We start from the raw sequence: 24,764 nt of genomic DNA, 5'->3' as shown, positions 1-24,764 counted from the left end.
GTTTCCATATTCTTGAATTAAGAATGCTATTTATGGAAGCATTGTCCTGTGCTGAATACTAAAAAAGAATAAAAAATGAGATTGGCATCAGTGTTCCATTTCTACTTTGAAAAAATAGGAAATTACTGTCAATGTTGGTCATAAGTCTTGTCTCACCAAGTTACTAATGGTCTTTGCTGTATTTAAGTGAAATTTATAGTATCTCAAACCCTTGCGATGTCGCTGCCAAGCATAATGAGAAGGATTAGAGAAGAAATCTATACTCTGAGGAGTACAGATTTAAGGAAACTCCATATTTTTCATAACTTTCATAACTATAATATTACATGATTTGGAACTTAACTGTGAATCCTATTAATGAATGCAAACAAATATTCTGAATCCCAGAAAAACGAATATTTACAAAACTCCCTCAGAACACTGAGCTCTTCAGACTCCTTAGTACATTGAGTAGCAAATATCACAGACTTGTCTCAGTCTTCAGTCTTTGTAATTTATGCAGTAGAATGACTGCAAATTTCTGTGACATCTTTGCTTATATTTTAGCATCAGTTGCAGAGGATGAAAAGGGCATAATCCCACGGGCTATTCAGGAATTATTTCAGCATATTTCTGAAAACCATAACATTGACTTCCACGTGAAAGTATCTTATATAGAGGTTTACAAGGAAGAACTTCGAGATTTATTGGAGTTGGAGACCTCTGTGAAAGAATTGCATATCCGAGAAGATGAAAAGGGAAACACAGGTAGGATTTCAGCTCTAAAATTTGGTGTGTGTGGTTTCAGTTGTGTTCCCAAGTTATTCTTGCCTTCTCTTGAAAGATCTTAATCATTACTAATACTATAAAAAAGTTATGTTTTCAGAATGTAAATTCAGTTTAGCTGATTTGAAGCAGGTTTGATTTTAGATGCCTGTGAACAGAGTAGATGTTCCATCAGAAATGGCAACAAGTGATAAAGTAGAAATACAGTTATTTTTTCTGCAAAATTTGTCTAGAAACACAATAGTGTGTGATTATTTGCTTGAATAAGTAAGGTTATAAGTTAAGGTTTAAGGTTAAACCTTTGCTTGTCCCTTCAAAATTATAATAGTTAAGCCGCTTATACTGTAAAGATCTGCCTCCCTTTCACTATGAAATGAGAAGATGATAACATTTCATTAAGAGTAGTATCTGGTATTTTTTGGAGGCTTTGAAATTAACACTTATCCTGTAGTTTTCCTGCTCACTACATGAAAATGCTAGAAAAATCCACTGCAGATATATTTTATTCTGAAACTGTATAACCTGTTTTGGGGTGTTTTTTTCTTTATTGTTTATATTGTAGTTGTTATGTTTGCTCTAATATTAGTATACCATTGCACTGAGCAGGCATGGTTTTCTGGAAGAAGGCACTAATTTAGCATAAATCTTGCAGACAATATCATTGCCTCATAAGGACCTCACAATATATTTTAAACTATTTGTCTTCTTCAGTACAGTTTGAGTCAGCTTCTGTTGAATGTGTGTGCTAGGGCATTTTCCATCCTTCATTAAAACAAAAAATATGCTTGGTAGGAGTACTTGGTGAAAGTACACTTCCACATCATTAGATTACCAATAGACACTTTTCCAAAAGGCCCAACTACCTGAGCTATATAGAATAGAAATTCTGTTCTTACCATAGGCTAGGAATAATTTCTACTACAAACTTTTTTATTTTTAGTCTTTTTTTTTTAAACTGGCGAAATATCCTCTGAGCTGACTTGTTATACTTTTTGTGGATAGTACTAGACTGCAAACTGCAGATGGCAATATGCAAAGGAGTAAAGCTGTGTATTGTGTTTAAGATACTGTTTCAAATGCTATGACACAATACACCCATATATTAAATATATGCAGGTTTCAGATGTGTTGTACCTCACATTCACATATCGATGTCTTCTTTTTCTATAGCTATATGCTATGACATCATAATAATGCAGGCTTATATATTTCTCTGATCTGTGTTTATAGTTTGACTATTCCTAATTGCTGTAAGAGTTTGCTGAAGTATTTAGAATTAATTGAATTATTCATGCTTTCTTTGGTTTGGTGTTTTAAGTGATTGTCGGTGCTAAGGAATTCCAAGTAGAATGTGCAGATGAAGTGATAAGCCTGTTGGAAAGTGGCAATGCAGCTCGTCACACAGGCACAACACAAATGAACGAGCACTCTAGTCGATCTCACGCCATTTTTACCATCAGTATTTGTCAAAAACAGTCTGCAGAGTCTCAGAAAAATACTGATGCTGCACAGGGTTCATCTTGGAAATCAGTCCAGATGATTGCTTCAAAGTTTCATTTTGTGGATTTGGCAGGATCAGAGAGGGTGACAAAGACTGGAAATACTGGTGAACGCTTCAAAGAATCAATTCAGATCAACAGTGGTCTGTTGGCCTTGGGAAACGTCATCAGTGCCCTGGGAGACCCAAAAAGGAAAAGCGTACATATTCCATACAGGGATGCTAAAATTACTCGTATTCTGAAAGACTCACTTGGAGGAAATGCCAAGACTGTCATGATAACATGTATAAGTCCATCCTCGTCAGACTTTGATGAATCTTTAAATTCCCTCAAATATGCCAACAGAGCCAAAAACATTAGAAACAAACCAGTTGTAAATTACAACCCTGATCAAGACCGGATTGATGAAATGGAACTTGAAATCAGATTGCTTCGAGAAGCTTTGCAGAACCAACAAGTCAGTAACCAGTGTTCACATGATTTAAATCAAGAAAGAACTCGCATCAGTTCACTTGAGGACCAGCTCACCCGGCTACAGGTTCAATGTTTCAGTTACAGAAATTGCGTAGATGAAGCCTTCCCTTTTCTGGTTGATTTGAATGACGATGTTAGCTTAAAAAGAAGTCAGCGGGACAGGTTACAGAGCTGGATCACTATGGTACAGGAGGTAAGGAAGGAAGCTCTCACCTTGCAGCAGGAAACTGCCACAGGGATGGGGACCAGCCAAGAGCCACATCACATCACAATTCTTCAGCTAAAGAGAGAACTAAAGAAATGCCAGGTATTTAATTATAAGTTGATTATTTAACTAACTATGTGAAAGAGCAGTCTGCTAAAACTTGCATTCCATTTCAAAAGATATAAAACTGTTACACTTACCTGTACTTAATTTGACAATTTATAGTTAATTCACAGTCTTGCATAATGTCTAATCCCTGGGACCCAGCTTTATTTTAATGGGTGATTGAATAGACAATCATCTTAATCATGACAGGGATAAGTAAAGTAATTTTGTATTTTGGCTAGTCAGTTTCAAGATGATTCTATGAGGCTGAGCAGTTTTATTTGTTAGATTTCTGGTTTTAGCTATGCTAGTGTACTAGGTCTGGCTGGGATAGAGGTCTGGCTGGGATAGAGATAGCAGTTTGTAGGGTGCTGTGGTTTAGATTTGTGGCCAGTACAATGCTGATAGACACTAACGCTTTAGGTCTTGCTGAACAGTGTTTGCACAGCATCAGGCCTTCTCCGTTTCTGCGTCTGCCCCGCAGTGAATGGATTGGGGGGTGCACAAAAGGTTGGGGACACACACACATAACCAAGCAGATGTCCCGAACTAACCAAAGGGATATTTCATGCCATATAACATCATGCTCAGCAATTAAAAGGGAGAGGAGGAGGTTTCGGGAGGTTAGCCATATTTTGTCTGGGAACTGGCCTGGAAGGTGGTGAGTGATTGCCTTTGCCTCATTTGTTTTCTTTTCTTTTCTTTCTGTGTTCTTCCACTTCACCTTTACTTACTGAACAATTTCTATCTCGACACACAAGTTTTCTTGCTTTTACCTTTTCTTTGCTCTTTCCCCCGCCGATCCCACGGGGTTGTGGGAAAAAAGTGAAGGAGTGTGCTTAGCTGCCTACTAGGGTTAACCCACAGCAGTCTTTTGGGGCCCAACATGGGCATCAAGTCCTTCGAGATAATAACAGATTTGGATTTGGTTAGAGTGTGCTAGATTAAACTTCTAGCTGTTATACCTGTTTAGATAAGTTGTTTTTTGAGCAGCTGTTAGCAGATCATGATGGTGGCATATTTACTTGGGGTGCTGACTTATGTGTTCCCTCAAGTACTCCGATGCTTGATTCCCTTCTTGCTGTACAACAGAATCCAAGATCCATTAATGAACGTTTTCAGATTTTGCAGGTTAGTGTGTTGTTTATCACTTTTTTTTCCTTTGATTGGGAGAGCTATGAGAAAACCACTGGCCTTCAGCCTAATGTGGTATTTGGGTTTGACATCACTGGTGTCCCAGCACCCCAAAAACCACCTCATGGACAAAACTAGCAACTATACTTTCTGCCTTTTCTCATCTGAGAGACAGTTTGTGAAGAGAGGAAAGTATGGCACCTATCCCTTCCTTCATCCAGGATATGTTTTTATAGCCTTGAGGTAATGGCTTCTCAGTTCCTTCAATACCCTCGTGTAATCAGACTGTTCATACCGGTGTGTGTTGTAATCCTGATTTTGATTATTGCTCGAAAGGTTAAACAACTAATTGGGGATGCCACACGGGCACATGCTTTAAGGCAGTTGATCCCTGGGGTGGTACGGTGTATGGGAGGAGCTGGGCAGGTGTGCAGGGCCATTACTGCCTCTGAAAGCTTGGGATTTCATGCCTGGACAGGCTCATAAACCCATGAAACTAATACATCATGTGAAAGAGGCAAGGTGAAGCACAGCGACTTCTGTGTTGGGACCTGGCCCATGCCTATCAAGACACTGTCCAGTTCCCACAGAGATGCAAGAGGGTGTCCTGATCTAAGAGCCCACAAACAGGCACTGAGGTCTCTTGCTCTGAGACCACACAGACAGATGCTAAACCAGAGACCAAACCCTCAGCTGTAATAGTTGCTCCTGTAGTCAAGAAGAAACAGTGGAATCAGAGGTCAACTCAGTTAGTAAGAGAAGCAGCAGCTCCTCCTGAGAGGGGAATAGAGGAAGAATGAGAAGAGGCAGCCTATTCTGCAGCAGGATGGGGAGGAAAGAGATAGAAATCATAAGAGGCAGAAACTACCCAGTCCCTATCCCTGACCAAGGTGCAAGATAGGCAGAAAGATTTTGTTGGTCAGCAAGATGAGTGAATTGCCACCTGATTGCTGCAGTGCTGCGATAGCGGGGCTAACTGTCCAGAACTAGAAGGTAGAGAAGGACAGCGGCTGGGATCCATTCCTAGGGACTGTGGGATTGACAGAGGGATCAGAAGAGGGGCAGCCACCCACAGCCTCCAGAGGTGGCTCTTATCATGCATGAAGACCCTCTTAAGGAAGACACAATAATCCAGTGAGGCAAGTGGACTACCACAATGAAGGTATCCAGTGTCTGAGGGAATTAGCGGTGGTGGAGGTGGTCTACAGTGATGTGGGGAATAATCAGGCTCCCAAAGATCTGAATGACATACAGTGCACATGGTCTGTGTGGCAGAAGCCTGTACAGAGTGCACTGATGTCATGCGCCAGCAACCTAGTAATGGTGGATTGGGCTGGCACTGAGGCACTAACGTTGTATAGATGGGTCTGCCAGCTTTGGCTATTCGAAAAGAATCTCTGTTTGCCCTCCCTGCTATGGGCTTGCATCTCAGCTGTGGGAAAACTGTTCCACAAGGTCCAGCAACTCAAAGAGAATGTGGATAATCTCTCACTCCTTGCCCCTGTAGGCCAGCATCTCAGCCACCACAAGTCAGCCTTTCTTTGCTCAAACAAGAGGGAATGATGGGCACACACCACATGCCACCCTGTGGTTCTAGCTGTGTGACTGTGCAGGGGATATGAGGAAGTGGGATTGTGCACCCACCTTGTTCCTAGAAGTCTGTGTACATGAATTGTGGGAAAAAGCAGTGGTTAAAAAGGGTCCTTCCAGGAAGATTACTGCTCCAGTTGCCATCAAGTGATTCTTGAGATGCATTAGATGGGCTCAGGACCCCCCTCCTTTTTCTGATACTGATCCAATGGACTTAGGTCCACGTGGGTTTGAACCCCATGCCTTCTACCATGGGACCATGCTGGTTTGTAATAGGACCATACCTGTGAATAGCCCTTGTAGCGTAGCCTGGGCAACAGAGACAAGGGCTCCTCTCATGGTGTAAAGAATCCTGGTTTGCAATTACAGGAGTCAGGTAATGAATGCTCTGGTTGGGAATAGGGGGACCCTCCCTCCAGCCAAGTGGAGGAAAGAGATAATTGGATTTACTTTGGTTTTGGTGGACACTGGTGCATAGTTACCCTAATCCCATTGGGATACAAGAAGACCTAACATATCTGGATTTCTGGAGTGACAGTTGTTGTCTGTGTTAGAAGCTGAGGTGAGCCTAACAGGAAGCAAGTGGCAGAAGCATCCTATTGTCACCAGTCTAGAGGCCCGTATATCCTTGCCACAGACACTCTCAAAAGAGGGTACTTCAGGGATCCAGAGTTACCATTGGGCCTTTGACGTATCCGTTGCAGGTTCAGAGAAGATTAAACAGATGTCATTGATGGCATCACTCTGTGGGGCAACACAGCTTGGGAAGTCCTTGTGAAAGGGAAAAGAAAATCCAGGTTCTTCTGAAAGCTGGTTTTACCATAAAACAAAACAAGATCAAAGGACCTTTATGAGAAATTTAGTTTTGGGGAATAAAATGGCAAAATGGGTGTCATCACATCCTAGCAGATGTGATCAATAAGATGACAGCCATGTCCACATAAGTTAACAAAAAGGAAACCCAGGCATTCCTAGGTATTGTGGAATTCTGGAGAATGCATATTCCAGGTTATAGTCAACTTGTAAGTCCTCTCTATTAAGTGACCTGAAAGAAGTATTTCAACTGGGTCCCCGGGCAACAACAAGCATTTGAACAGATCAGTCAGGAAATTGTTCATGTGGTGGCCCGTGGTGTACGACGGACATGGAGTCCATAGGGTATAGGCACAGAATCACTTTATTATAAAATTCTTTAATTATATTTAGCATTTCAGTAAAGGGGAGGCCCCTTTACTCCCCCATCAGCACCTGATTCCTGTTCCCAGTATAGCTCAATGCTTATATTTTCAGTTCCTTCTGGCAGGCACTTGACTCTTGTTTTTCAGCTCCTTATCTCCGGAATTTAGCCAGCCACCTGTTGTTTTCAAACCACTGGAACATGCAGAGCTTGTTTTGTACGTGCCCTTTCCTTGATCCATCATCCTTGGTCGTTTCAGCAAACAGGCCAAAGCTGCATTTTTCTCATGGTGTTTTTATTAAACAAGATGTTGCTCTCCACAGTGGCACTTGGGCCAGTCCAGGCAGGACCAAATGTGAGAAATGTGCATTACACTGCTGCCAGGGAGCATAGTCTCAGCTGGAGTCGCTGGAGAGATCTGAGGTTGACCTCTAGGGTGTTGGAGCTTTGGGTATAGAGGATCCGAGGCCCACAAAAACCCCAGCTGAAAAGGAGACACTAGCAGCATATGAAGGGGGAGCTTCATACTGAAGCTCAGCTTCCCTTGACAGTGCAATTGTCTGTAGTGCATTGGATGTTCAAAGGAAACATCCACTCTACCCAGCATGCACCCAATGCTATGTGGAGTAAGTGGGTAGCACTAATCACACCATGGGCCTGAATGGAGAACTCCAAATGCTCTGGAATCCTGGAAGAGATCATGGGCTGGCCAGAAAGCAGTGACTTCGCAGCATTGCCTGAGGAAGTGACTCATGCTGAAGAGGCCCCACTACATAATGAATTACCACAAAATGAGAAACAATGTTCTCTGTTTACTGATGGGTCCTGTTACATTGTAGGAAACCACTGGAGGTAGAAAACTGCTGTGTGGAGTCCCACATGACAAGTTGTAGCACAAGAACATCTGAAGAAGGATGCTTAAGGTTTCTTTAGTCTTTAGGCTGTTAATCCGAGTTGCAGAATGAGGGGACCTGTCCTTATTTTCTCATTTGAGAAGTGTATTAATCTTATGGTTAATGCTGAGATCATGTGGCTACATCTTACAGCACCCTAAAGAGAGTAATTGGATTTAGGTATCTGCTTCAATAAAGTAGCTTTGGTTATGGGTACATTATTCCCTTTGGAAGAAAATCCAGAGATGAAACAGAAGTGAAAAAGTAGCTGGTAGAAACCAGATAACCACTTGGACAGTTTGCCATACATACCTCAAAAGTTTGTAGTTCTGATCACATCTTTTAACAACAAATGAGGTTTGGGTTGTGTCTTTTTTTTCTTTTTCCAACTGTAAGAATAATAACGTCCCCTTTTGCCCAGCTCAACTTTTCTTTTATTACCTAGCAAGCTCTAGTTATGGATGAAGAAGTATTTAGCCAGAAGGATCATGAACTGCAGATACTGCAGAATCAGATAAAGACATTACTACAGGAAAATGAAGAACAACTGGAATCTTTAAGGGAGGCTGAAGAAACACATAGATTACAGGTATTTTTCCTCTGGTATACATTACATATATCTGTATTGAACCATCGTTCCTCTGTTCAAGACAGGTCCCTCAACGATTTTTTTGGACATAACTACTTGTCAATTGTATGGGCATTTTGTTTGAATTAGAGCTGTATCACTTAATGAGTTGAGTTCATCTAGCGGATGAAGCACGACAGTGTGATTCCTGAAGTTTGTGTATCAGCCTAGCTGTGCCACAGCCTTCCTGTATTAAATGAGGTGAATCGTTCACCCTTTCCATGCTTTCTAAAGCATAACATGCACCCCTCTCCCCAGGTGTGTATTACTGCTAAGTAGTTTCAGGATGATTAATCTATTATGATTTGAAAGGCCTTTAAAGATGCTATACAATCTAAAAAAGACTGTAAAGATCCTATAGAATGCTGTAATTGAAAGGCTGCATAGAAACATATTTTATTATAGGTTTATTAAGATTTAGAGTATTGTTCCCTTTTGACCTTAAAAGACAGAATTTCATCCTAATTTTCTGATCATTTACTGTTAGAGAAAACTGAGTGACACAGTGGAAACATTGCTTGCCTCCTTCCTTCTCTATATCTTGTGCTTGCTGATGGAATTATGATGGGTAGTAAGTGTATAACATTTCAAGATCCAGGAAACCATAAATAGAATAGTTAATATTTTCCTGGCATTGCCTGTCACGTGGATGATACAGAAATTATCATCTGACTTTTTAAAAGAGAAAAAAATAAGCATGGCTAGCAAGTACTCTTCTCCTTATACTACTTTTCTCCTTTTTCCTTTTCTTTGCTGGTGTCTTGGGGAGAGTCAATGAATGAAAGGTAAGTATATGAGTCATCATCTTTTTCTTCCCTCTGTCACTTCCTTTCTGTTCTGTCACCTCTGGCTAGATAGATTTTTTTAAAAAAAAACCTGTACAGCATAGTGTCAACTTATTACACGGAGACAATGCTTATATAAATTCTGGAGGACACAAGGTAGAGGTAATGAACAGAAGCAGTCACAGTGTAGGTAAAAGATCATGATTGTTTTAGTATCAGAGACAGGAGAGAAGCTGGGGAGCTCTCAGGCACCATGTTGGTACTTAATCCCCTAAACTACCACTTCTATTTAAAAACATATAAAATAGGAAGAATAATGAAAAGCAAACACTTCTGTCAAATATTTTAAGTTGTATTTACAGGAATATGTAATTTAGTGATATATGAGAGAATAAGAACTTTAAAAGTAGCATGTACTAGATAGATATTAAATGTTTATGCACATATGTATTTATGTAACATGTACATATGTGCATATGTACATAACAAATATGTATTTATGTAATTTATGCACTGTGAGGTTGTATGTACAAGGGTATCTGGACAAAGAGTCTTAAAATGATTAAATAATAGCTTCAAGGTGGATCATCTGGCCTTTACTGCTTGACAAACCATAACAAATATGGTATTAATATGTATTTTCTATTTCCTGTGACACAGGAATATTATGTATTGTATTCCAACAAAATATCATTTTGTAAGGCCGTGTCTATGTGACTTTGGAAGGCACTTGCAGTCTAAGAAAACAAGATATAAAGAATGAATAAAAATGTATTATTCAAAGAATGAGAATGCAAAATATTCTTCATAGAATGCTTTTGGTTGACTTCACTAGCTATTCTTCAACTTTCCTGTTGTTATTAGGCCAGATTTTAAAGGTACTTTGAAAAGAAGTGAATGGAATAGAGGCAGTTGAAAATGGATATAATCTTGGCCCTATGGATTAATCAGTTTCGGTAAGATAAGTAGTTTTGAACAATGTACAGAAGAAGCAGATAAGTAAGCTTCTTCTGTAGAAGAAGCAGATAAATAAGTTCTCCAAACTAGCACTACCAGCAAAGTTGAGGCTGGGTAAAAGAAAAAGTAGTAGCCTGTACAAGGGATCCTGGGATCACATACATGTTTATGTTTATTAATACAAATAATCTTTAAAGTGGAACTGCTCAAAGAAGAAGAGGAAGCCTATATATATGTTTAATTAATTAGACCCAGACCATGCATTTCATTTGAACATTTTTGTTGAATTCCCATTTTATTTCTCCATAAACACACATATAAAGCAAGCACAGGATGGTAAGTATGTCATCTACTTCTCACAAGATGACTCGATAAACTAACATAACTTACTTGGGACAGGTCTTTCTGGACAAAAATGTGTCTAAAATTTATTGGAGTTGGGGGTGTGTGTTAGGTTAATGATATGCCATAGAACTTTCAATTTGTTGCAGAATTTGCACATGCACTGCAGAAGAACATAGGGTCAGTGTGTGATTTACAAGATTCATAACTTTTTTAGAAATGGTAAATATGATACAGATCTCATGATCAGCAACAGTCTTGCTTTGTTTTTTTTCCCCCGTGAGAATGAGAAAATGGTGGAACAGCAAATGCTTATTGATCAGCTAAAAGAAAAATTACAGAGTTTTACAGACGTGAAAACTTCGGACTTCTCAAGTGCTTGTGGAAATGGACCAGCTGTTGTGGCACCTGCAAGGAGGCCATACAGCGTCCCACTCACAAAGAGTCTGGTACACTCCCTTCATCCACCTTCAGGGACAGAGACCCGAAAGGTAAGGTTTACCCAAAGGTTACTTTTTTTTTTCCTTTACTTTGTAATGGTTATAGTTCAAGTTCAATAATTAAACTTGTCACAACAAATTACGGCAGCTTTCTTAGATGCTGTTTAGCTTCCCAGTGAAGACTCTGAAAAATTACTTTTTATTGTCTTGCAATATATGCTGTGCCACAATTGTCCAAAATGGTCAGGCTTAAAATTACCACAAGTGTTAAAGCTCTAGCCTTTTCTGGGGTTTTAGAGGGTTCACATATGAAGCATTATCAAAAATGAATTATTATTCTTACTGATAATTTGAATATCTTGGATAATGAGTTGCTAACAGTGCCATCTTCCACATTTGGAACAAGTGCTCTAAGCTCTCATAAAATCTTTTGTTACAAAGGTCTTCACAGTTATTATAGAAAACCTCTCTAATTTTGCTTGAAAACTCAGGTGATGACAGACTGTAAAAATATCAGTAACGAACTGCTGAATTGTTGCAAGTGTTTTAACTCAGCACTTTTTTTGTATGCTTTTTACAGGTATATACTAGCCCTCCTGCCTTCTCTCTGGCCAGGGTAATGGCAGAATTCCGTGCTCGCAGCCAGGTGATACTGAGCAACATAGAAGATCAGGATAAAGTCCTTCACTGCTACCTCTCTGATCAGAGTGATGAGGAAGAAGAAAACACAGGCAGCAAAAGGAAAACCTCATTTAAGTAATTGTTTTGTTATTCTTTAACTTTGTGACAAGTGTATAGCAAAGGTAGTATTATTGCCTAATCCTGCCATAATATGAGACCATTTGTGATGTTATTTACAGTAAACTTATGGGATCAACTGGGCATATTACAAAATAAGTTTAATAAACATAGGTTTTTGATTTAATAAAGATTGCATAATCCTTGTTTTGGGGCCAGAATCTACCGTGAAGACCAAGGTAGCGTGGGGAGCAGATGGGAAAGAAGGTAGATATGCTTATGTGAACTTGGGATTCTTTTCTGTTAAGATTATGTACTCTGCATGAAGCTTAAGGAAAAAAATCCCTGTGCGTTTGGAATGTAGCATGTTTTTCATTCTTCCTTAGGCATTCCATAAACCGAACATGGACACGAAAACAGGCTTCTCTGTGCTTTCTTCCTGATCTAAGCGACATGAAGCGTCAAGCAGACAAGTCTCATTTATGCAACAAATCTGCGCTACAAACAGACACAACCACAGGTAAAATAGAAGTCATGAGCGCAAATCTTATTACAGTATCAGAATATGCATAATGTTTTTAGCACATGTAATTATTTTTCCCAGCTAAATACATGTATTTGATACAAATGGGGTTTTGGTTATATCTCAAAACATAGGGTTTTGAGATCATCTTCCTCTTTCTGAAACTGATATCACTGATATGACCTTAATGTTTAAGTCATACTTGTTAGCCAGAAAGCACTTCACACACCAAAAAGCTGTTTAGATATAAATATTTAGTGCAGCTTCGATGAAAGAAAATAGATGCTATTATGTTATCAGAGATTGACTGAAATGGTTTCAGGAATATTCTTCCTCCCACTTAGGGTCTTGAAATGCTAGTGCATGCCATCCTTTCTTTACCTGTTTAGACACATGGCAGGCAGGGCAAAAGACTCTTTGCACTATTATCTCCTTTTGATTCTTATAATTCATATGGAAGAACTCCACATACACAATGTTCCAGAGCACTATCTTTTGGATATACAGTGTATTTCAGACTTTTTAATGTCCATGTCCATATTGCTTTGTTTTCTTTCAAGGTGAAGAGATTGACAGCCTCCAGAAAAGTCATGTTTTTAACATGCAGAAGTTAAAGAATTCAGAGTTGAGACTCACTGAGGCCGAGCAAAAAATGAGAGAACTTGCACTTAATATCAAAATGAAAGAGGAACTTATTAAGGAATTAGTAAGAACAGGTAACTGGCTACTGCAGGGAGAATTAGAATGAAGAAGTTCATTCTAATAAATATTCTAATTTTGTAGTTCATTCTAATAAAACTTCTGAAGTTCTGTATGTCTTAATTTTTATGTAATTATCTTATGCAAGAATACTTTTAATAACTTAAGGATTCATAATTTTCATTAAGTACTTGCTATGGTTACATGTAAGGCTGTACGTTTTGATTACAGCCTACTCTGCTACAATACACAGATGCATTTGTTAAATATTTTTTGTGCTCTGCTGATTACTGCGTTTATCCACCAATAGTGTAATTTTTCATGTATGCTCAGTGCTACTGATCTCTTCGTGGACATGTATTTGTCACATGGTGTCTGGGATAGGAGAGAAGATACATCACAGTAGAGAAGCAGGAGTCAGACGTGGATGGGGGAAAAGATCAGTGTCCCTCTTAGCCTATACTCCTACATCTGTCCTGGTATATATACATCTGCTAGAAACTAGCCTTATGATGACAGTAAGGAACTCTGCTCAACCCCTTCAATCACACTCTTCTGCACATACTGTCTGTTGAGGTTGTCATCTGTCACTGTGAGAGATTCGGTGCCCCCAGAAATCGTACTTTGGGAAAGATTGCCCAAACAGGGCAATTCAGAGAGTGGAAACAGAATCCAAAGTTGTTTACAGATTATTAAGCTGAAAGTTGAGTAATAAATAAATAAATGGCATATTCTTCTGGAAAAAGCAAAATTTATTAAATACAGGAGAGCCATATTGGTAAAGACTACAGTGGACAGAAGAATGTCACTTATTTTGCAGTTAGGTGGCACTTTATTTGGTGACATCAGATGACTCATGAAGAATTCAGATTTAAGACTCCTTCCTTTATCTCTATTTAAGAGTTAGGAAGGAACTGTATGTATGCAACCCTAAAGGATATGGGTTGCAAAATGTCTCAGAAATTATTGGTTTAGCCAGAACGAAGTAAGTAATGATCCAACTACTGAATTAAGTATTCCATTTCAATGGATTATCCGGCTGTTTTTAAACTATTTGGGTATGGTGTCTTTAAGGTAAGGATGCTCAGTCTGTAAGCAGGCAATATTCTTTGAAGATAACTAAACTGGAGCAAGAATCTGAGCAGGCCAAAATGGAATTGGCTGAAACGCAAAAGCGGCTTCAGGAGCTGGAGAGTAAGGAGCTGAGAGACATTCCTGAGAAAGCCAAGTTACAAAAAGAGTTCCGGAAGAAAATGGATGCAGCTAAGCTGAAAGTGCAGGTATTTCTGATCTGACCATTGGGATCTGCAAATCTCTGTCTCACTACCACCTTTGAACTTTAACACTCTGCTTGTAAAACTCTCACTAGTTTTATGCATTGGAAGCTGGTTGGATTGAAGTAGCTAATGAGAAACTTAACACTATTATACTCAGAATGCAATTTAACTTTTATGTGGTTAGATAGGTACAGTACTTTCTTGGTAGACGAGAAATGAAGAAAGAAGTGGGTGATACGAGATGCTCATACACCGTTGTGTGTAATACTGTAAGAGAACCTACACAAGGAGACTATTACAAGTTTATTACCTGCTGTAAATAAAATCGATGTTTTATGAAAACACTATATAAATTCCAGCTCTAAGCAAAACACTGTGATGGTTTGCAAGACCAGGCCCAATACAGGCATATCTGTTTGGCATTGACCTTCTACTTATAAGTTCTGCTATACTGAAGTTTAAATTCTGTGTAAGGCCTGCCTAGGTGCTCTGTGCCTCTTTGTTTTAGACTGATGGGTCAAAAAAGCACTGACCGGAAAGAGGTAGCTGGTTTATTGACTTGAGCTCAGGACCCGCATTCTGGCACCATATGTCTCTGCACATTTTCCAGAGCTGTGATTTCTGTTAGATTTTACTATTTGCATTGTATTGCCAGGCATTAACTGTATCTTCACCTTTTCATGTTGCTTTCATGAGACTAATTCTGCCTGTGCGGATTTTACCAGGTAGCTCAGAAACCACAGAAATAGTGAGCGATTGTTTGGGCAGAAGTTAGTAAGTCTTGCTGTCTCTAAGAATTCAGTGAAATAAAGAATGAAGCTGAGTCGCATTTTAGTGTTAAGTTTTCCTGCTATTAAGCTGAAATTTGCCATGAATATTCAGGCCTTACAGAAGAAGCAGCAAGACACTAAGAATCTGGCTTCATTATCTAACCAAAGTGAGAGACGAGCAACAGAGCTTGAGCAGAATGTGGCTCAGATGAAGCATCAGCAGACCCAGCTACAGAAGAGACTGTGTGAAGAGACTGAAAAAAAGAAGCACCTAGAAGCAGAGATTCAGCGGGACCAGCATCAAATTAAAGTAGGGGCCTTCCTATTGCTTTATGACAGCGAATGACATGAGCCAGTTTTGCCTCTAATTCTCCACAGACAATAAACTATACTGCCAGGCTTTCTGTAGTTTTAAGTAATTACTTTATTGGCAAACGCACTGAAGAAATTGTCTATAAACATTTTCACAGAAATCTTCAGTTTGACTTTCTCTTCAGCTTTTTTATTTGTTTGTTTGTTTTATTATGTGATGTCTAGTCCTGAATTGCAATTTTACATGTAAATCTGGGGTCACTATTTCAGATTATATACTTGTGTGGACTCTGGCATTAAATGCCTTTAAAAACAGACTGACTGAGGCAGGAAGAATGGTGTTTTTTGTTTATTTATAGGAACTTCAACTGAAGATGGAGCAACAACAGAAGATCCTTAAACTTAAGGATAAAGAGATTGCTGCATTTAAAAAGAAGAAAAATAACTCAGTGGGAACTTCACAGAACCTACAGGTAGCTAATATATTCTGAATCTGTGTGGGCCCTCAAGAAAAATCTTTCTTCATCCATACTCATCTCTGTAAAGTGCTTGGAAGAAGAGTATTCATTGATAGTTTTGTCTTCTTTTTTGCTGTAGCAAAAATTGGGAGTATAGTCTATCAGCTCTTGTACTCTGTTTGAATGAAGGAAAGAAAAGGCTCTGATGTCTCTTCTTTCTGTGTTTTGTCAAAAATGCTGATTCAGATACCTGAGAATTCAGCAGGTTTGGTTGTCTGGTAGGTCTGAGGGTGACCCTTACGAGCTCTGTTGTAAACATTCCATGGTTTGTTTGTTTCTTTGTTTTTCCCCTCTGGTATATATGACAGAGGTATGTGGTTTGGTTGTTCCTAACAGCGTTAGAAAAGTAGGTGTTGTATGCAACAGTGCCAGATGTGGGCATTGGAATATGAGAGTTTAATGAGTTGCTCAAGGTCTTTAAAGGTAAAAGAAATTTTAAAAGGTAAATGAAGGCAACTTTTTAGTCTTACCAGGAATATATCCACTGATAAACTGTGGCTTCAGAATAAGTTTATAATGGACTGTGCTAGCAGGATCAGAGCTGTCATTTACTGTCTGTCTTTCTGTCAGCATTGTAATTTCTTGTCACTTCATGTTTTTCCACAAATAGTTGGTCTTGTTTAACTACAAGGCAATGAGATGGACTAGCTGAATTCCTGTGGTACCTTCCAAACCTAGTTCCTGTGATTTTATAGAAGATACCTATTTATGACACTGTTCTTAGAAACAGAATACATTTCATTAAAGACATCTGATACAAATTTGTTTATACAAGATGTAGTAATGTAACATTGCTGAGCCTCTTTTTAAGTCAGTCCAATTTCTGTAATATTTTGAGTCAAGATTATGTTGCAGAATTAATGTTAATATTAGAGATGTCAATTTCTTCTACAGTTTTATCAGTTATTCTAAAAAAGAGAAACTACAGTCATAAAATTCTGACCCAAAAAGTCCTGGTTAATGTTCTCTGGATCTCTAAACTTCAGAAATTAGAAGAGCAGAAGAAATGGCTGGATGAAGAAATGGAAAGAATTCTCCAACAGCACCAACAGTTAGCAGAACTAGAAGAAGATTTAAAGAAAAGAGAAGCTATTGTAGCCAAAAAAGAAGCACTATTGCAAGAGAAAAGCCACCTGGAAATCAAGAAACTGAGATCTAGCCAGGTGATTTAAGAAAAACTGTGAAACTCACCACAGTTATAGTGCTGACTGAAAGAGTTTGCGGGGGGAGGCATATAGGTAGCAGAAGAGGCTCAGGCCACGTGACCTGAGTCTCTACCACTGCCATGAAGGTATTGTGTAGCTTGAGCAAATCAACATTTAAAATGTGAATAGCACAGAATAATAACTATTATTAACTTTTTCTCCCCAATATTCCAACAACAAAACAAAACTAAAAAATCTGAACTGTGGAGTTGTGTTATTGCATATACACAATGACTCAGTACTTTTGCAAACTAAACATGACAAGGAAAAATTTCGCGTTATCTATTTTTCAGTAGCAAAAGTGAATAGAAATTGAAGTAGCATTGTCACTTATAATGACTAGCCCCTCTAATTTTTAGTATGTAGAAAACTGCACGTTGAGTGTTTTTGTTTTCTTCCATCTTTTGAGTAAACAGTAAATTATATGGTAGCTGTCTACTCAAAAGAAATCGGGTCCCATTGCAAGAAGCAGGCAAGTCTTTCACTGCAGAATGTGACAGTCTCACCTACATTTTTCTTACTGGAAGGAGTATCTCATTTCGATATCTATGGTTGCTGTGGGTTTTTTTTAGGCTTTAAATAAAGATAGTATGAAATTGTCTACTCGCTTAAGTATGCTGGACCAGGAACTGTGTGATAAAGGTATGCAGCTTCAGGGCAGCACCACTGAAGATAAGACAGACATTTTGGAAAAAATTCAGATTCTCCAGACAGAAAGGGATCAGCTGCTCAGAAGAAGAAATAGTGTGGATGAGAAACTGAAAGATGGTAAAGTGTTGTCAACTGAAGTAAGTAAGCACTTCTGAGATAAATATAGATTTCATGTAATGTATAATAAAGCATTCTATTTAGAACATAAAATGTGTCCAAGTATTGGACAAACTAGAACCAAGGAACTGAGGTTGGGTGCTTTTTTAAATAGCAGTGTTGAAATACTGCTATGATAGCACTACTTACATACCAGTGAACAAAGTTTATGTTCAGAGGTACTTAATTCAGCTAGTGCCTTGACAAACTCCACTGGCCTGAGGATCATATAATCAGAAATAAGGGAATGAGAAGTTCATCAGTTAATCATAGGCAGTTAGTTCAATGTCAGGACATAGAACAAGGCAATGTACTTACATAGTGGTGCCTCTTGATTCTTTTCATAGGAGTTTGTGAAAAAGCAAGCTTCACCTGAAGACCTCCATATTTTTACAGTGAAAATAAGTCATGTTACCTGGATGGTCCACACTTGAGCTGATCAGTATATTTAAGTTGAAAATATAATAAATTCATATAAAATGCACAGAATATTTATAGGTCTGGAGAAGCAGTATGGGCATGTGGCTCAGGTGATAATGTGCCAGAAATAACCCTACTTGCCTCACTGCTCAGTATCTTCTACAGTGCTTCAGGCCATGCATTTTGGCCACTTCCCTATACAAGTCATGGTCACCAAACTCCTTACTGACCTGATTAAGTCATTAACCCAACAGAAAACTAGCACAACCAAAAAAAAAAAAAAGAAGTCAAACTGTGGGGAGGATGAGACAAGGATAAAAAAGGAAACGTGATATCTTTTTTTGTGATGAGCAATTTGACCGACCTCTGTATCATGGAAGGGGTACTATGGCAGAAAAATACAAATGTTCTAGATTTCAGGTAGATGCTCTGCCTTTCCGCCCCCCCTCCCCCATTCCATTCTCTGTACTGCATTAGTTTATCTTGCCCTTAAGTTTAGTTTCAGTCTTGGGAATGAATTTTAAGAATGTCTTATGTATAGAATGATTTATTCTACATTTTTTTAAAGATCTCGCTCGTGTTTCTCTGTAGGAAGAACATGTCCTTTTCCAGCTGGAAGAAGGAATTGAAGCCCTGGAGGCTGCTATTGATTACAAGAATGAAAGTATTCAGGATCGCCAGCAGCTGATTAGGTCATCTTCTCAGATTCTTTCACAGAGTGAGAATAATGTAATTGGAAAACTAGTTTCCCTGTCTGCTGCAGAGCTCAGAGCTATCCTCTTTAAATATTTCAACAAGGTTTGTTTTGGCCAATGAATAATATTTTATCCTATTATCTGTTACTCTTCTAGATAATGACATGAAATGGTGTCAAGAAATAAAAAGAAATTTAATGAGCTTTTGGTGAAAATCTCTTCAGGTTACATACATCTGCTGTTAATTCAGATACTTCTAATTTTTACGTTAACCTAAATAAGATACTTGTGTGTTAATTTCGTATATCTTGTTTTGAGGTCATTAGCCTAAAAGGTTCTGCCAATCTGGAAATTTCCACTGCTCTGTGTTGCCAGCTTTTGGAGCAGCAACATATTTAAATAGTGGTGTCATATTGAAATTCTTCTCAGCTGCAGGCTTCAGAAACCTCAGGCTAGTATTCCTATTTTTCTTCTAAATCCAGTATAACTCTTTTTGCATACACTGCAAAAAGTGTGTACAGCCAAATAGTGAAGAATCATATTGACATCTGGAAACATAAAAATGAAATACATTAGGACATGGTATGTCTTTGTGACCTTGGATGAACCTTGGGTGATTTGGTGAACAAGCTGTGGGATGCAAGTTGGAAGTTTTCTAGAATTAGGAGAACACTGTTGTTTCAGTTTAAATTCTGCACAGGGTATTAAAAAAGGTCCACTAGCCCATGTGTTCAAAATGTACAGAGCTCATTTTTAAACTGTGAACTTGTAGTGGCAGGCAACTCTAATATTAACTTACGACTTAACAGAGACCATTGCTTTTGCAATCTTTAATCTATTAAGCAGAAGGGTAAAAGCTTTTATGAAAATGGTTTGATAAATCAAAAGAAGTGTATTTCTTTCTTAGATTGTTGGCCTACGAGAGTCTGAACATAAATTACAGCTGCAGATTGAAGAACAGGAAATGAAGGTCATAGACCAGGAAAACATAATACGTGAATTAGAATCTGCACTTGAACACATCAAGTTGCAGTGTGACAGGCAGCTGACCCTACAACACAAAGAACATGAGAAAAAACTACAGTTAATACTGCATCATTTCAAAGGTATTTGATTCTTGAGGGGGTGGGGATTGTACAGCAAGTATTGTCTTCAGTACCTACTGAGAAATACTATATTACAACTGAAAAAAAAGGATAAGGTTCAGAAATATATTTTGGCTGTTACTAATTCTGATGTTGTGTAGGATGCTGAGGAACAGGCACATGGTGTCTGTATGAACAGAAATTGAGTATTTCTTTAAAGTGGTATCAGAATTGTTGTATTTTCATACTGAATTTGCTGATACTGGAAAGTTGAAAGATACCGGTCCTGCTGATCTTGACCTTCTGAATATTCCTATTAAAACTTTCAAGCGGGGTTGGCATGGCCTTTCTGGTCCTGTTTCACACCTAGTTATAATGTACAGACTGCAAGCGAAGCATCAGTGAGATACAAGACCTATTCTGCCTAGGTGGGCATCTTGATTTTTGGCACAGAGATATTTGGTTCTTAAACTAGTTTTACTTGTCCTAGAACAAGACAGTGAAGGTATTGCAGAAACATTGAAAGGGTATGAAGTAAAAGTTCAGCAATTGGAAAAAGACCTATTTTTCTATAAGAAAACCAGCAGAGAGCTGAAGAAGAAACTGAAGGGCCTCTTTGGAGAGTCATCCCATCAATTATTGGCATCCACTAAATGTAAGTATAGTATCTTAAAATATTTATAAAGTTTGTCAATAGACCATTTGACGGGTGGTGAACACACAGAAGTATATCAGATAGACATAAAAATAATGTTTTTACTGAACTAACAGTTCTCCAGGAATATATTACTCCTCTCCCCCAGTTTCAAAGGAGAGACAACATTGATTTGTAGCTGTAGCAGTAATATACCAGTGGTTTAAATTGTTGTTCTGTTTTCTCTAGATTCTAACATAATTTCAGCATCTGCAACCTCAAACTGTTGTGGTTAAGTAAAAGAAATTTTACTATTTGAAGGGGTCTGAATGACATTGTAACTAACAGCTTTATCATATTCCATGCTTTGATGGACTGCTCCCAGCACTTGATTTCATAATAGTTAGTTACTGGGAGATTGTCAGTAAAGAGTTCCATACTTTCAGTTACCAACTTACTTTAGATAGTTACTAAGGCTAAAAGAGAGGATTTATACACTTGTAAAAAAAAAAAAAAAAAGGGCTTTCCACTGTGATTCTGTGCTTTGACACAAAAAAAAACACTGCAAAAAAGAAAGTAACAACCAACTGCTACTATAAGTTTTTGATTGTTCCATGTCCTACTTGCCAGAATCCAATCCTACAATAGAGCTATTTGGGTGGAGGAGAAAAGGTGGTTCAATTTCTGTCACTATTTTGCCTGTCTCACACCTCTTGACCCTACCACCAGCACCTCACATGCACAGTACAGCCTTCCAGGCCCTGTATTTCTCCTTAAGGCTCAGCACGGCTGCTTCTTCCTCCCAACAGATGCTTCTGTTTCTTTCCACTCGGGCAGTGCTGTGCCTTCCTAACACATAGATGCTGATCACATACCTGCTGCTCCCACAGTGAATTAAGGCTCAGCCCTTGCCCTCTAGGCAGGATAATGTGCCAACACATTCATTTCACTCTCTACAACTACCTGAAAGGAGGTTGTAGCGAGGCGGGGGTCAGTCTCTTCTCCCTAGTAACAAGCGATAGGACGAGAGGAAACAGCCTCAAGTTGTGCCAGGGAAGTTTAGATTGGACATTAGGAAAAACTTCTTCACCAAAAGGGTTGTCAGGCATTGGAACAGGCTGCCCAGGGAGGTGGTGGAGTTTCCATCCCCGGAGGTATTTAAAAGAAGGGTAGATGTGGTGCATGAGGGTATGGTTTAGTGGTGGACTTGGCAGTGATAGGTTAGCGGTCAGACTTGAGACTCAATGATTTAAGGGTCTTTTCCAACCTTAACGATTCTATGATTCTACAATTACTTCAAAAATAATAAAAGCCCTGCATGTATATTACAGTCGAAATTGCAGAATGTATTTTGTGTGTTGTCCAAGTGTAATTTCTCACTCTTTCTGAATATATGGACAATTTCATCTTTGACTGTCATGGTTCAGTTGTTTTAAGACTGCCTACTAGAGTACATTACAGGTTAGAATGGTGAGGCTTGTATTGCCTGCACCTAGTCAGAGGAAAGTAACAGCGAATACCTCTGATGTTCTTCTGGGTGACAAACTTTTTAACAGAAAGGACAAAATGTGAGGTGCTGATAATTTTTTTACCCAGTTCATTCTAGAAGTTACTGATGCTGTAAAACCATATTGACTAATATTTCTTGATGGCAGGCACGCAGAGGAGTTGTAATTTTTGCCTATTTATCTCCTGACAAATTTCGTTTTAGATAACAGTGCTGGTGACAAGGTATCCAGTCAAGATGAAGCAGAAGTTGCTTCTGAAGAATTCAAGTTGATGCTTAACCCTGAAACCAATAGTCAACCAGGGAAGATAAAAGAAACAGACAGAACAAGTATCTTAAGAGCACAGCAGAATTCATACAACCTTGGAGAAAATGTTTCAGAATTTGGGTGCAACAAAGAATGTTTGTCGAGCACTAGTGATGGCAAAACAGGAACAGATGAAGCTCTGCCTTCAAAATTTCATCCTCAGCTACCTTCTGCTATCCAGAGAAGAGAAACCGCAACACAGTTTCAAGGAGTAACTCCAGTAAAACTATCTCGCCGAGAGCTACGTTATATTCCTCCCTCTGAATTATCTTTGAGACGCTCAAGCCTTGGAGTTGGTGTTAGTTTTATTGCTCCGGATTCTATCGAAATGGACAAAAAGTCTAGCGTCACTAAGACATAGTTACTCTTCATTGCATTTTTAGTAGCTGTTGCTACCAAAGCAACTGTATTAGGTTTCTTTGTTCATGGTCTGGTTAAGTAGCAACCATGGATAAATAAGTGTTCTTTAGTTCTTATTTGTCACTATCAAGTAGTTAGGTGTTATACTTACAGTTTCAGTGAATCTGAGATGGATTTTAATTAGCACAGTACCTAAGAACCTTCATTCAAAGGTCTTTTAACACTGAATAAATGGTTATGTTGGTTTGAGTTTTTTTTCAGCAACTTCAAAAAATACAAATGTTTTTTCAGAAATTGCACTGTGAAGCGCACAGCACTTGTGTAACTAGGGTTTCTTAGAGCAATATTGTAATTTGCTTTCTTGGGTGAGAAACAATAAACTATTTAATTTATTCGGATATATAGCTAGAAAATTTAGTTGCCAGTCTGTCATCTACTATTTATAATTACTGGCTTCTGTGCGCTTTTTATCTAAAAATATTTTATACGAGCCATGTTCGAGATCAAAGTCGGTAGCTAAAGATAAATTTGTTCCTGAAAAGGAACATAAAAATACTTTTTTTTCTTCTTTATGGCTTATTTATGAACTTAAGAGAATTTGTTACTTAATTTTCTGGTTTTGTTTGTTGGGCTTTTAAAGAATTGCAGTTGGCAACTCCAAGTGTGATATTTATTTCTGTACTACTAAAATGGAAAAAAACCAGAGGACCAAATTCAGCATCCTTTAAGTAAGCCAGATAGACCAATATATTATTTTATTTGTACTAATTAGTCATGTCCTGTCACAGACAAATTATTCTTCTGGATTCAATATCTGCTTCAGAGCAAGGATTACAAATATCCTTCAAGTTACTGCTATACTGCTGTTAGTAATGTATTCAGGATGAAAAGCAAATCTTTTTTCTAAGAGGACAGTGGTCACTAAGAAATGTATGTTTAACAGCTGCGCTAACTTGAAGGCAGAGACCAGAATGTCCGCACTTAAATGAGATGAACTCTTCTAACTGTACCTTTCTCCTACATAAAAAGTGGCAGTGCCGAAAGTAAGGTTAGTTTTATTTTAGTGGTGGACTTCAGCCGGTTGTGTTTGAAAATGTCGTCTTAGATTATTACATGCACTTAGGAAAGGAATTTTTGCTTTCTGCTGTTGTCTAGGCAAGGTCTTGTGTATAGCACGTGTGGCTAGAGGTATAAAAGAACTGCATTTTTCCATGCTGCAAGCCCAGCTCAAATCTGTCCGTATTATGAAGATGCTGTTACAGCATGATAAATGGACCTATTGTCTTGCGGCACATTTTAACATTTTCTGAGTAGACTGCAAAATATTTCATTCTAATAAGATAGATAGACCACTTAATATGTCAAGTGACATTATCTTTCACAATTACACCTAACTATTACCTGTTGTCCAGCTGAATTGTGAGATAAGGACTGAGGTTTGTCTTGATCGTTTTTTGGATTGGGCTTGATTGTTTTCAGTGTCATGGAAGTACTGGGTCCTAACTAATGCGAAGTTGAGTGTTAGTGTATGTATCATTCACTTAATGTTTCAAGTCCAAAAGCAATAAACAGCAACAAGTAAATACAGTTTCAAGTGTGTATTTTTTTACTACATCTCCATATTAAGTGAAGGAATTGTTGAAGGCATTTCTTCTCAAGGTAATACTGTGCATTATCATGCACCTCATACCACCCTAAAAATAAACACAAATTCATCTCCTTTTGAAGTCTCCACAAATTAAAAACCTCTTATTTATGGATGCAAAATAAGCAAGGGAAGATGTAGGAGAGTACAGCTCAGTCACTAGTAGACGTCAGCTGGTACTTGAGGTCTCTGTAGCTGTGGCACTGCAGGTTTGAGCAATCATTCAAACATGAGATTTGGCATGCCACACATACCCATTTCAAGACAT

General features: G+C 38.5%; 1 protein-coding gene across 2 annotated transcripts in view; it reads left to right on the top strand.

Annotated features, from left to right (window-relative positions):
- The window catches only part of KIF27 (kinesin family member 27), a 28,007-nt gene extending 3,580 nt beyond the window's left edge, over positions 1-24,427 (top strand). For both annotated transcript variants that reach the window (XM_064438383.1, XM_009505070.2), the window contains 16 exons: positions 547-747; positions 2,084-3,045; positions 8,288-8,431; positions 10,839-11,045; positions 11,575-11,750; positions 12,119-12,252; positions 12,816-12,971; positions 14,029-14,234; positions 15,114-15,311; positions 15,673-15,786; positions 16,818-16,994; positions 17,609-17,824; positions 18,855-19,061; positions 19,866-20,064; positions 20,534-20,698; positions 22,389-24,427. In XM_064438383.1, coding sequence (XP_064294453.1) covers positions 547-747; positions 2,084-3,045; positions 8,288-8,431; positions 10,839-11,045; positions 11,575-11,750; positions 12,119-12,252; positions 12,816-12,971; positions 14,029-14,234; positions 15,114-15,311; positions 15,673-15,786; positions 16,818-16,994; positions 17,609-17,824; positions 18,855-19,061; positions 19,866-20,064; positions 20,534-20,698; positions 22,389-22,852 — 3,926 coding nt within the window. In that variant the 3' untranslated portion in view covers positions 22,853-24,427. The remainder of the gene's footprint in view (positions 1-546; positions 748-2,083; positions 3,046-8,287; positions 8,432-10,838; positions 11,046-11,574; positions 11,751-12,118; positions 12,253-12,815; positions 12,972-14,028; positions 14,235-15,113; positions 15,312-15,672; positions 15,787-16,817; positions 16,995-17,608; positions 17,825-18,854; positions 19,062-19,865; positions 20,065-20,533; positions 20,699-22,388) is intronic.
- Positions 24,428-24,764: the final 337 nt, after the last annotated feature.

Source organism: Phalacrocorax carbo, chromosome Z (genome assembly GCF_963921805.1).
Source record: "Phalacrocorax carbo chromosome Z, bPhaCar2.1, whole genome shotgun sequence".
NCBI classification, from domain to species: Eukaryota; Metazoa; Chordata; class Aves; order Suliformes; family Phalacrocoracidae; genus Phalacrocorax; species Phalacrocorax carbo.
Note: the sequence above shows the minus strand (reverse complement) of the source record. Positions and strands in the feature narration are given on the sequence as shown.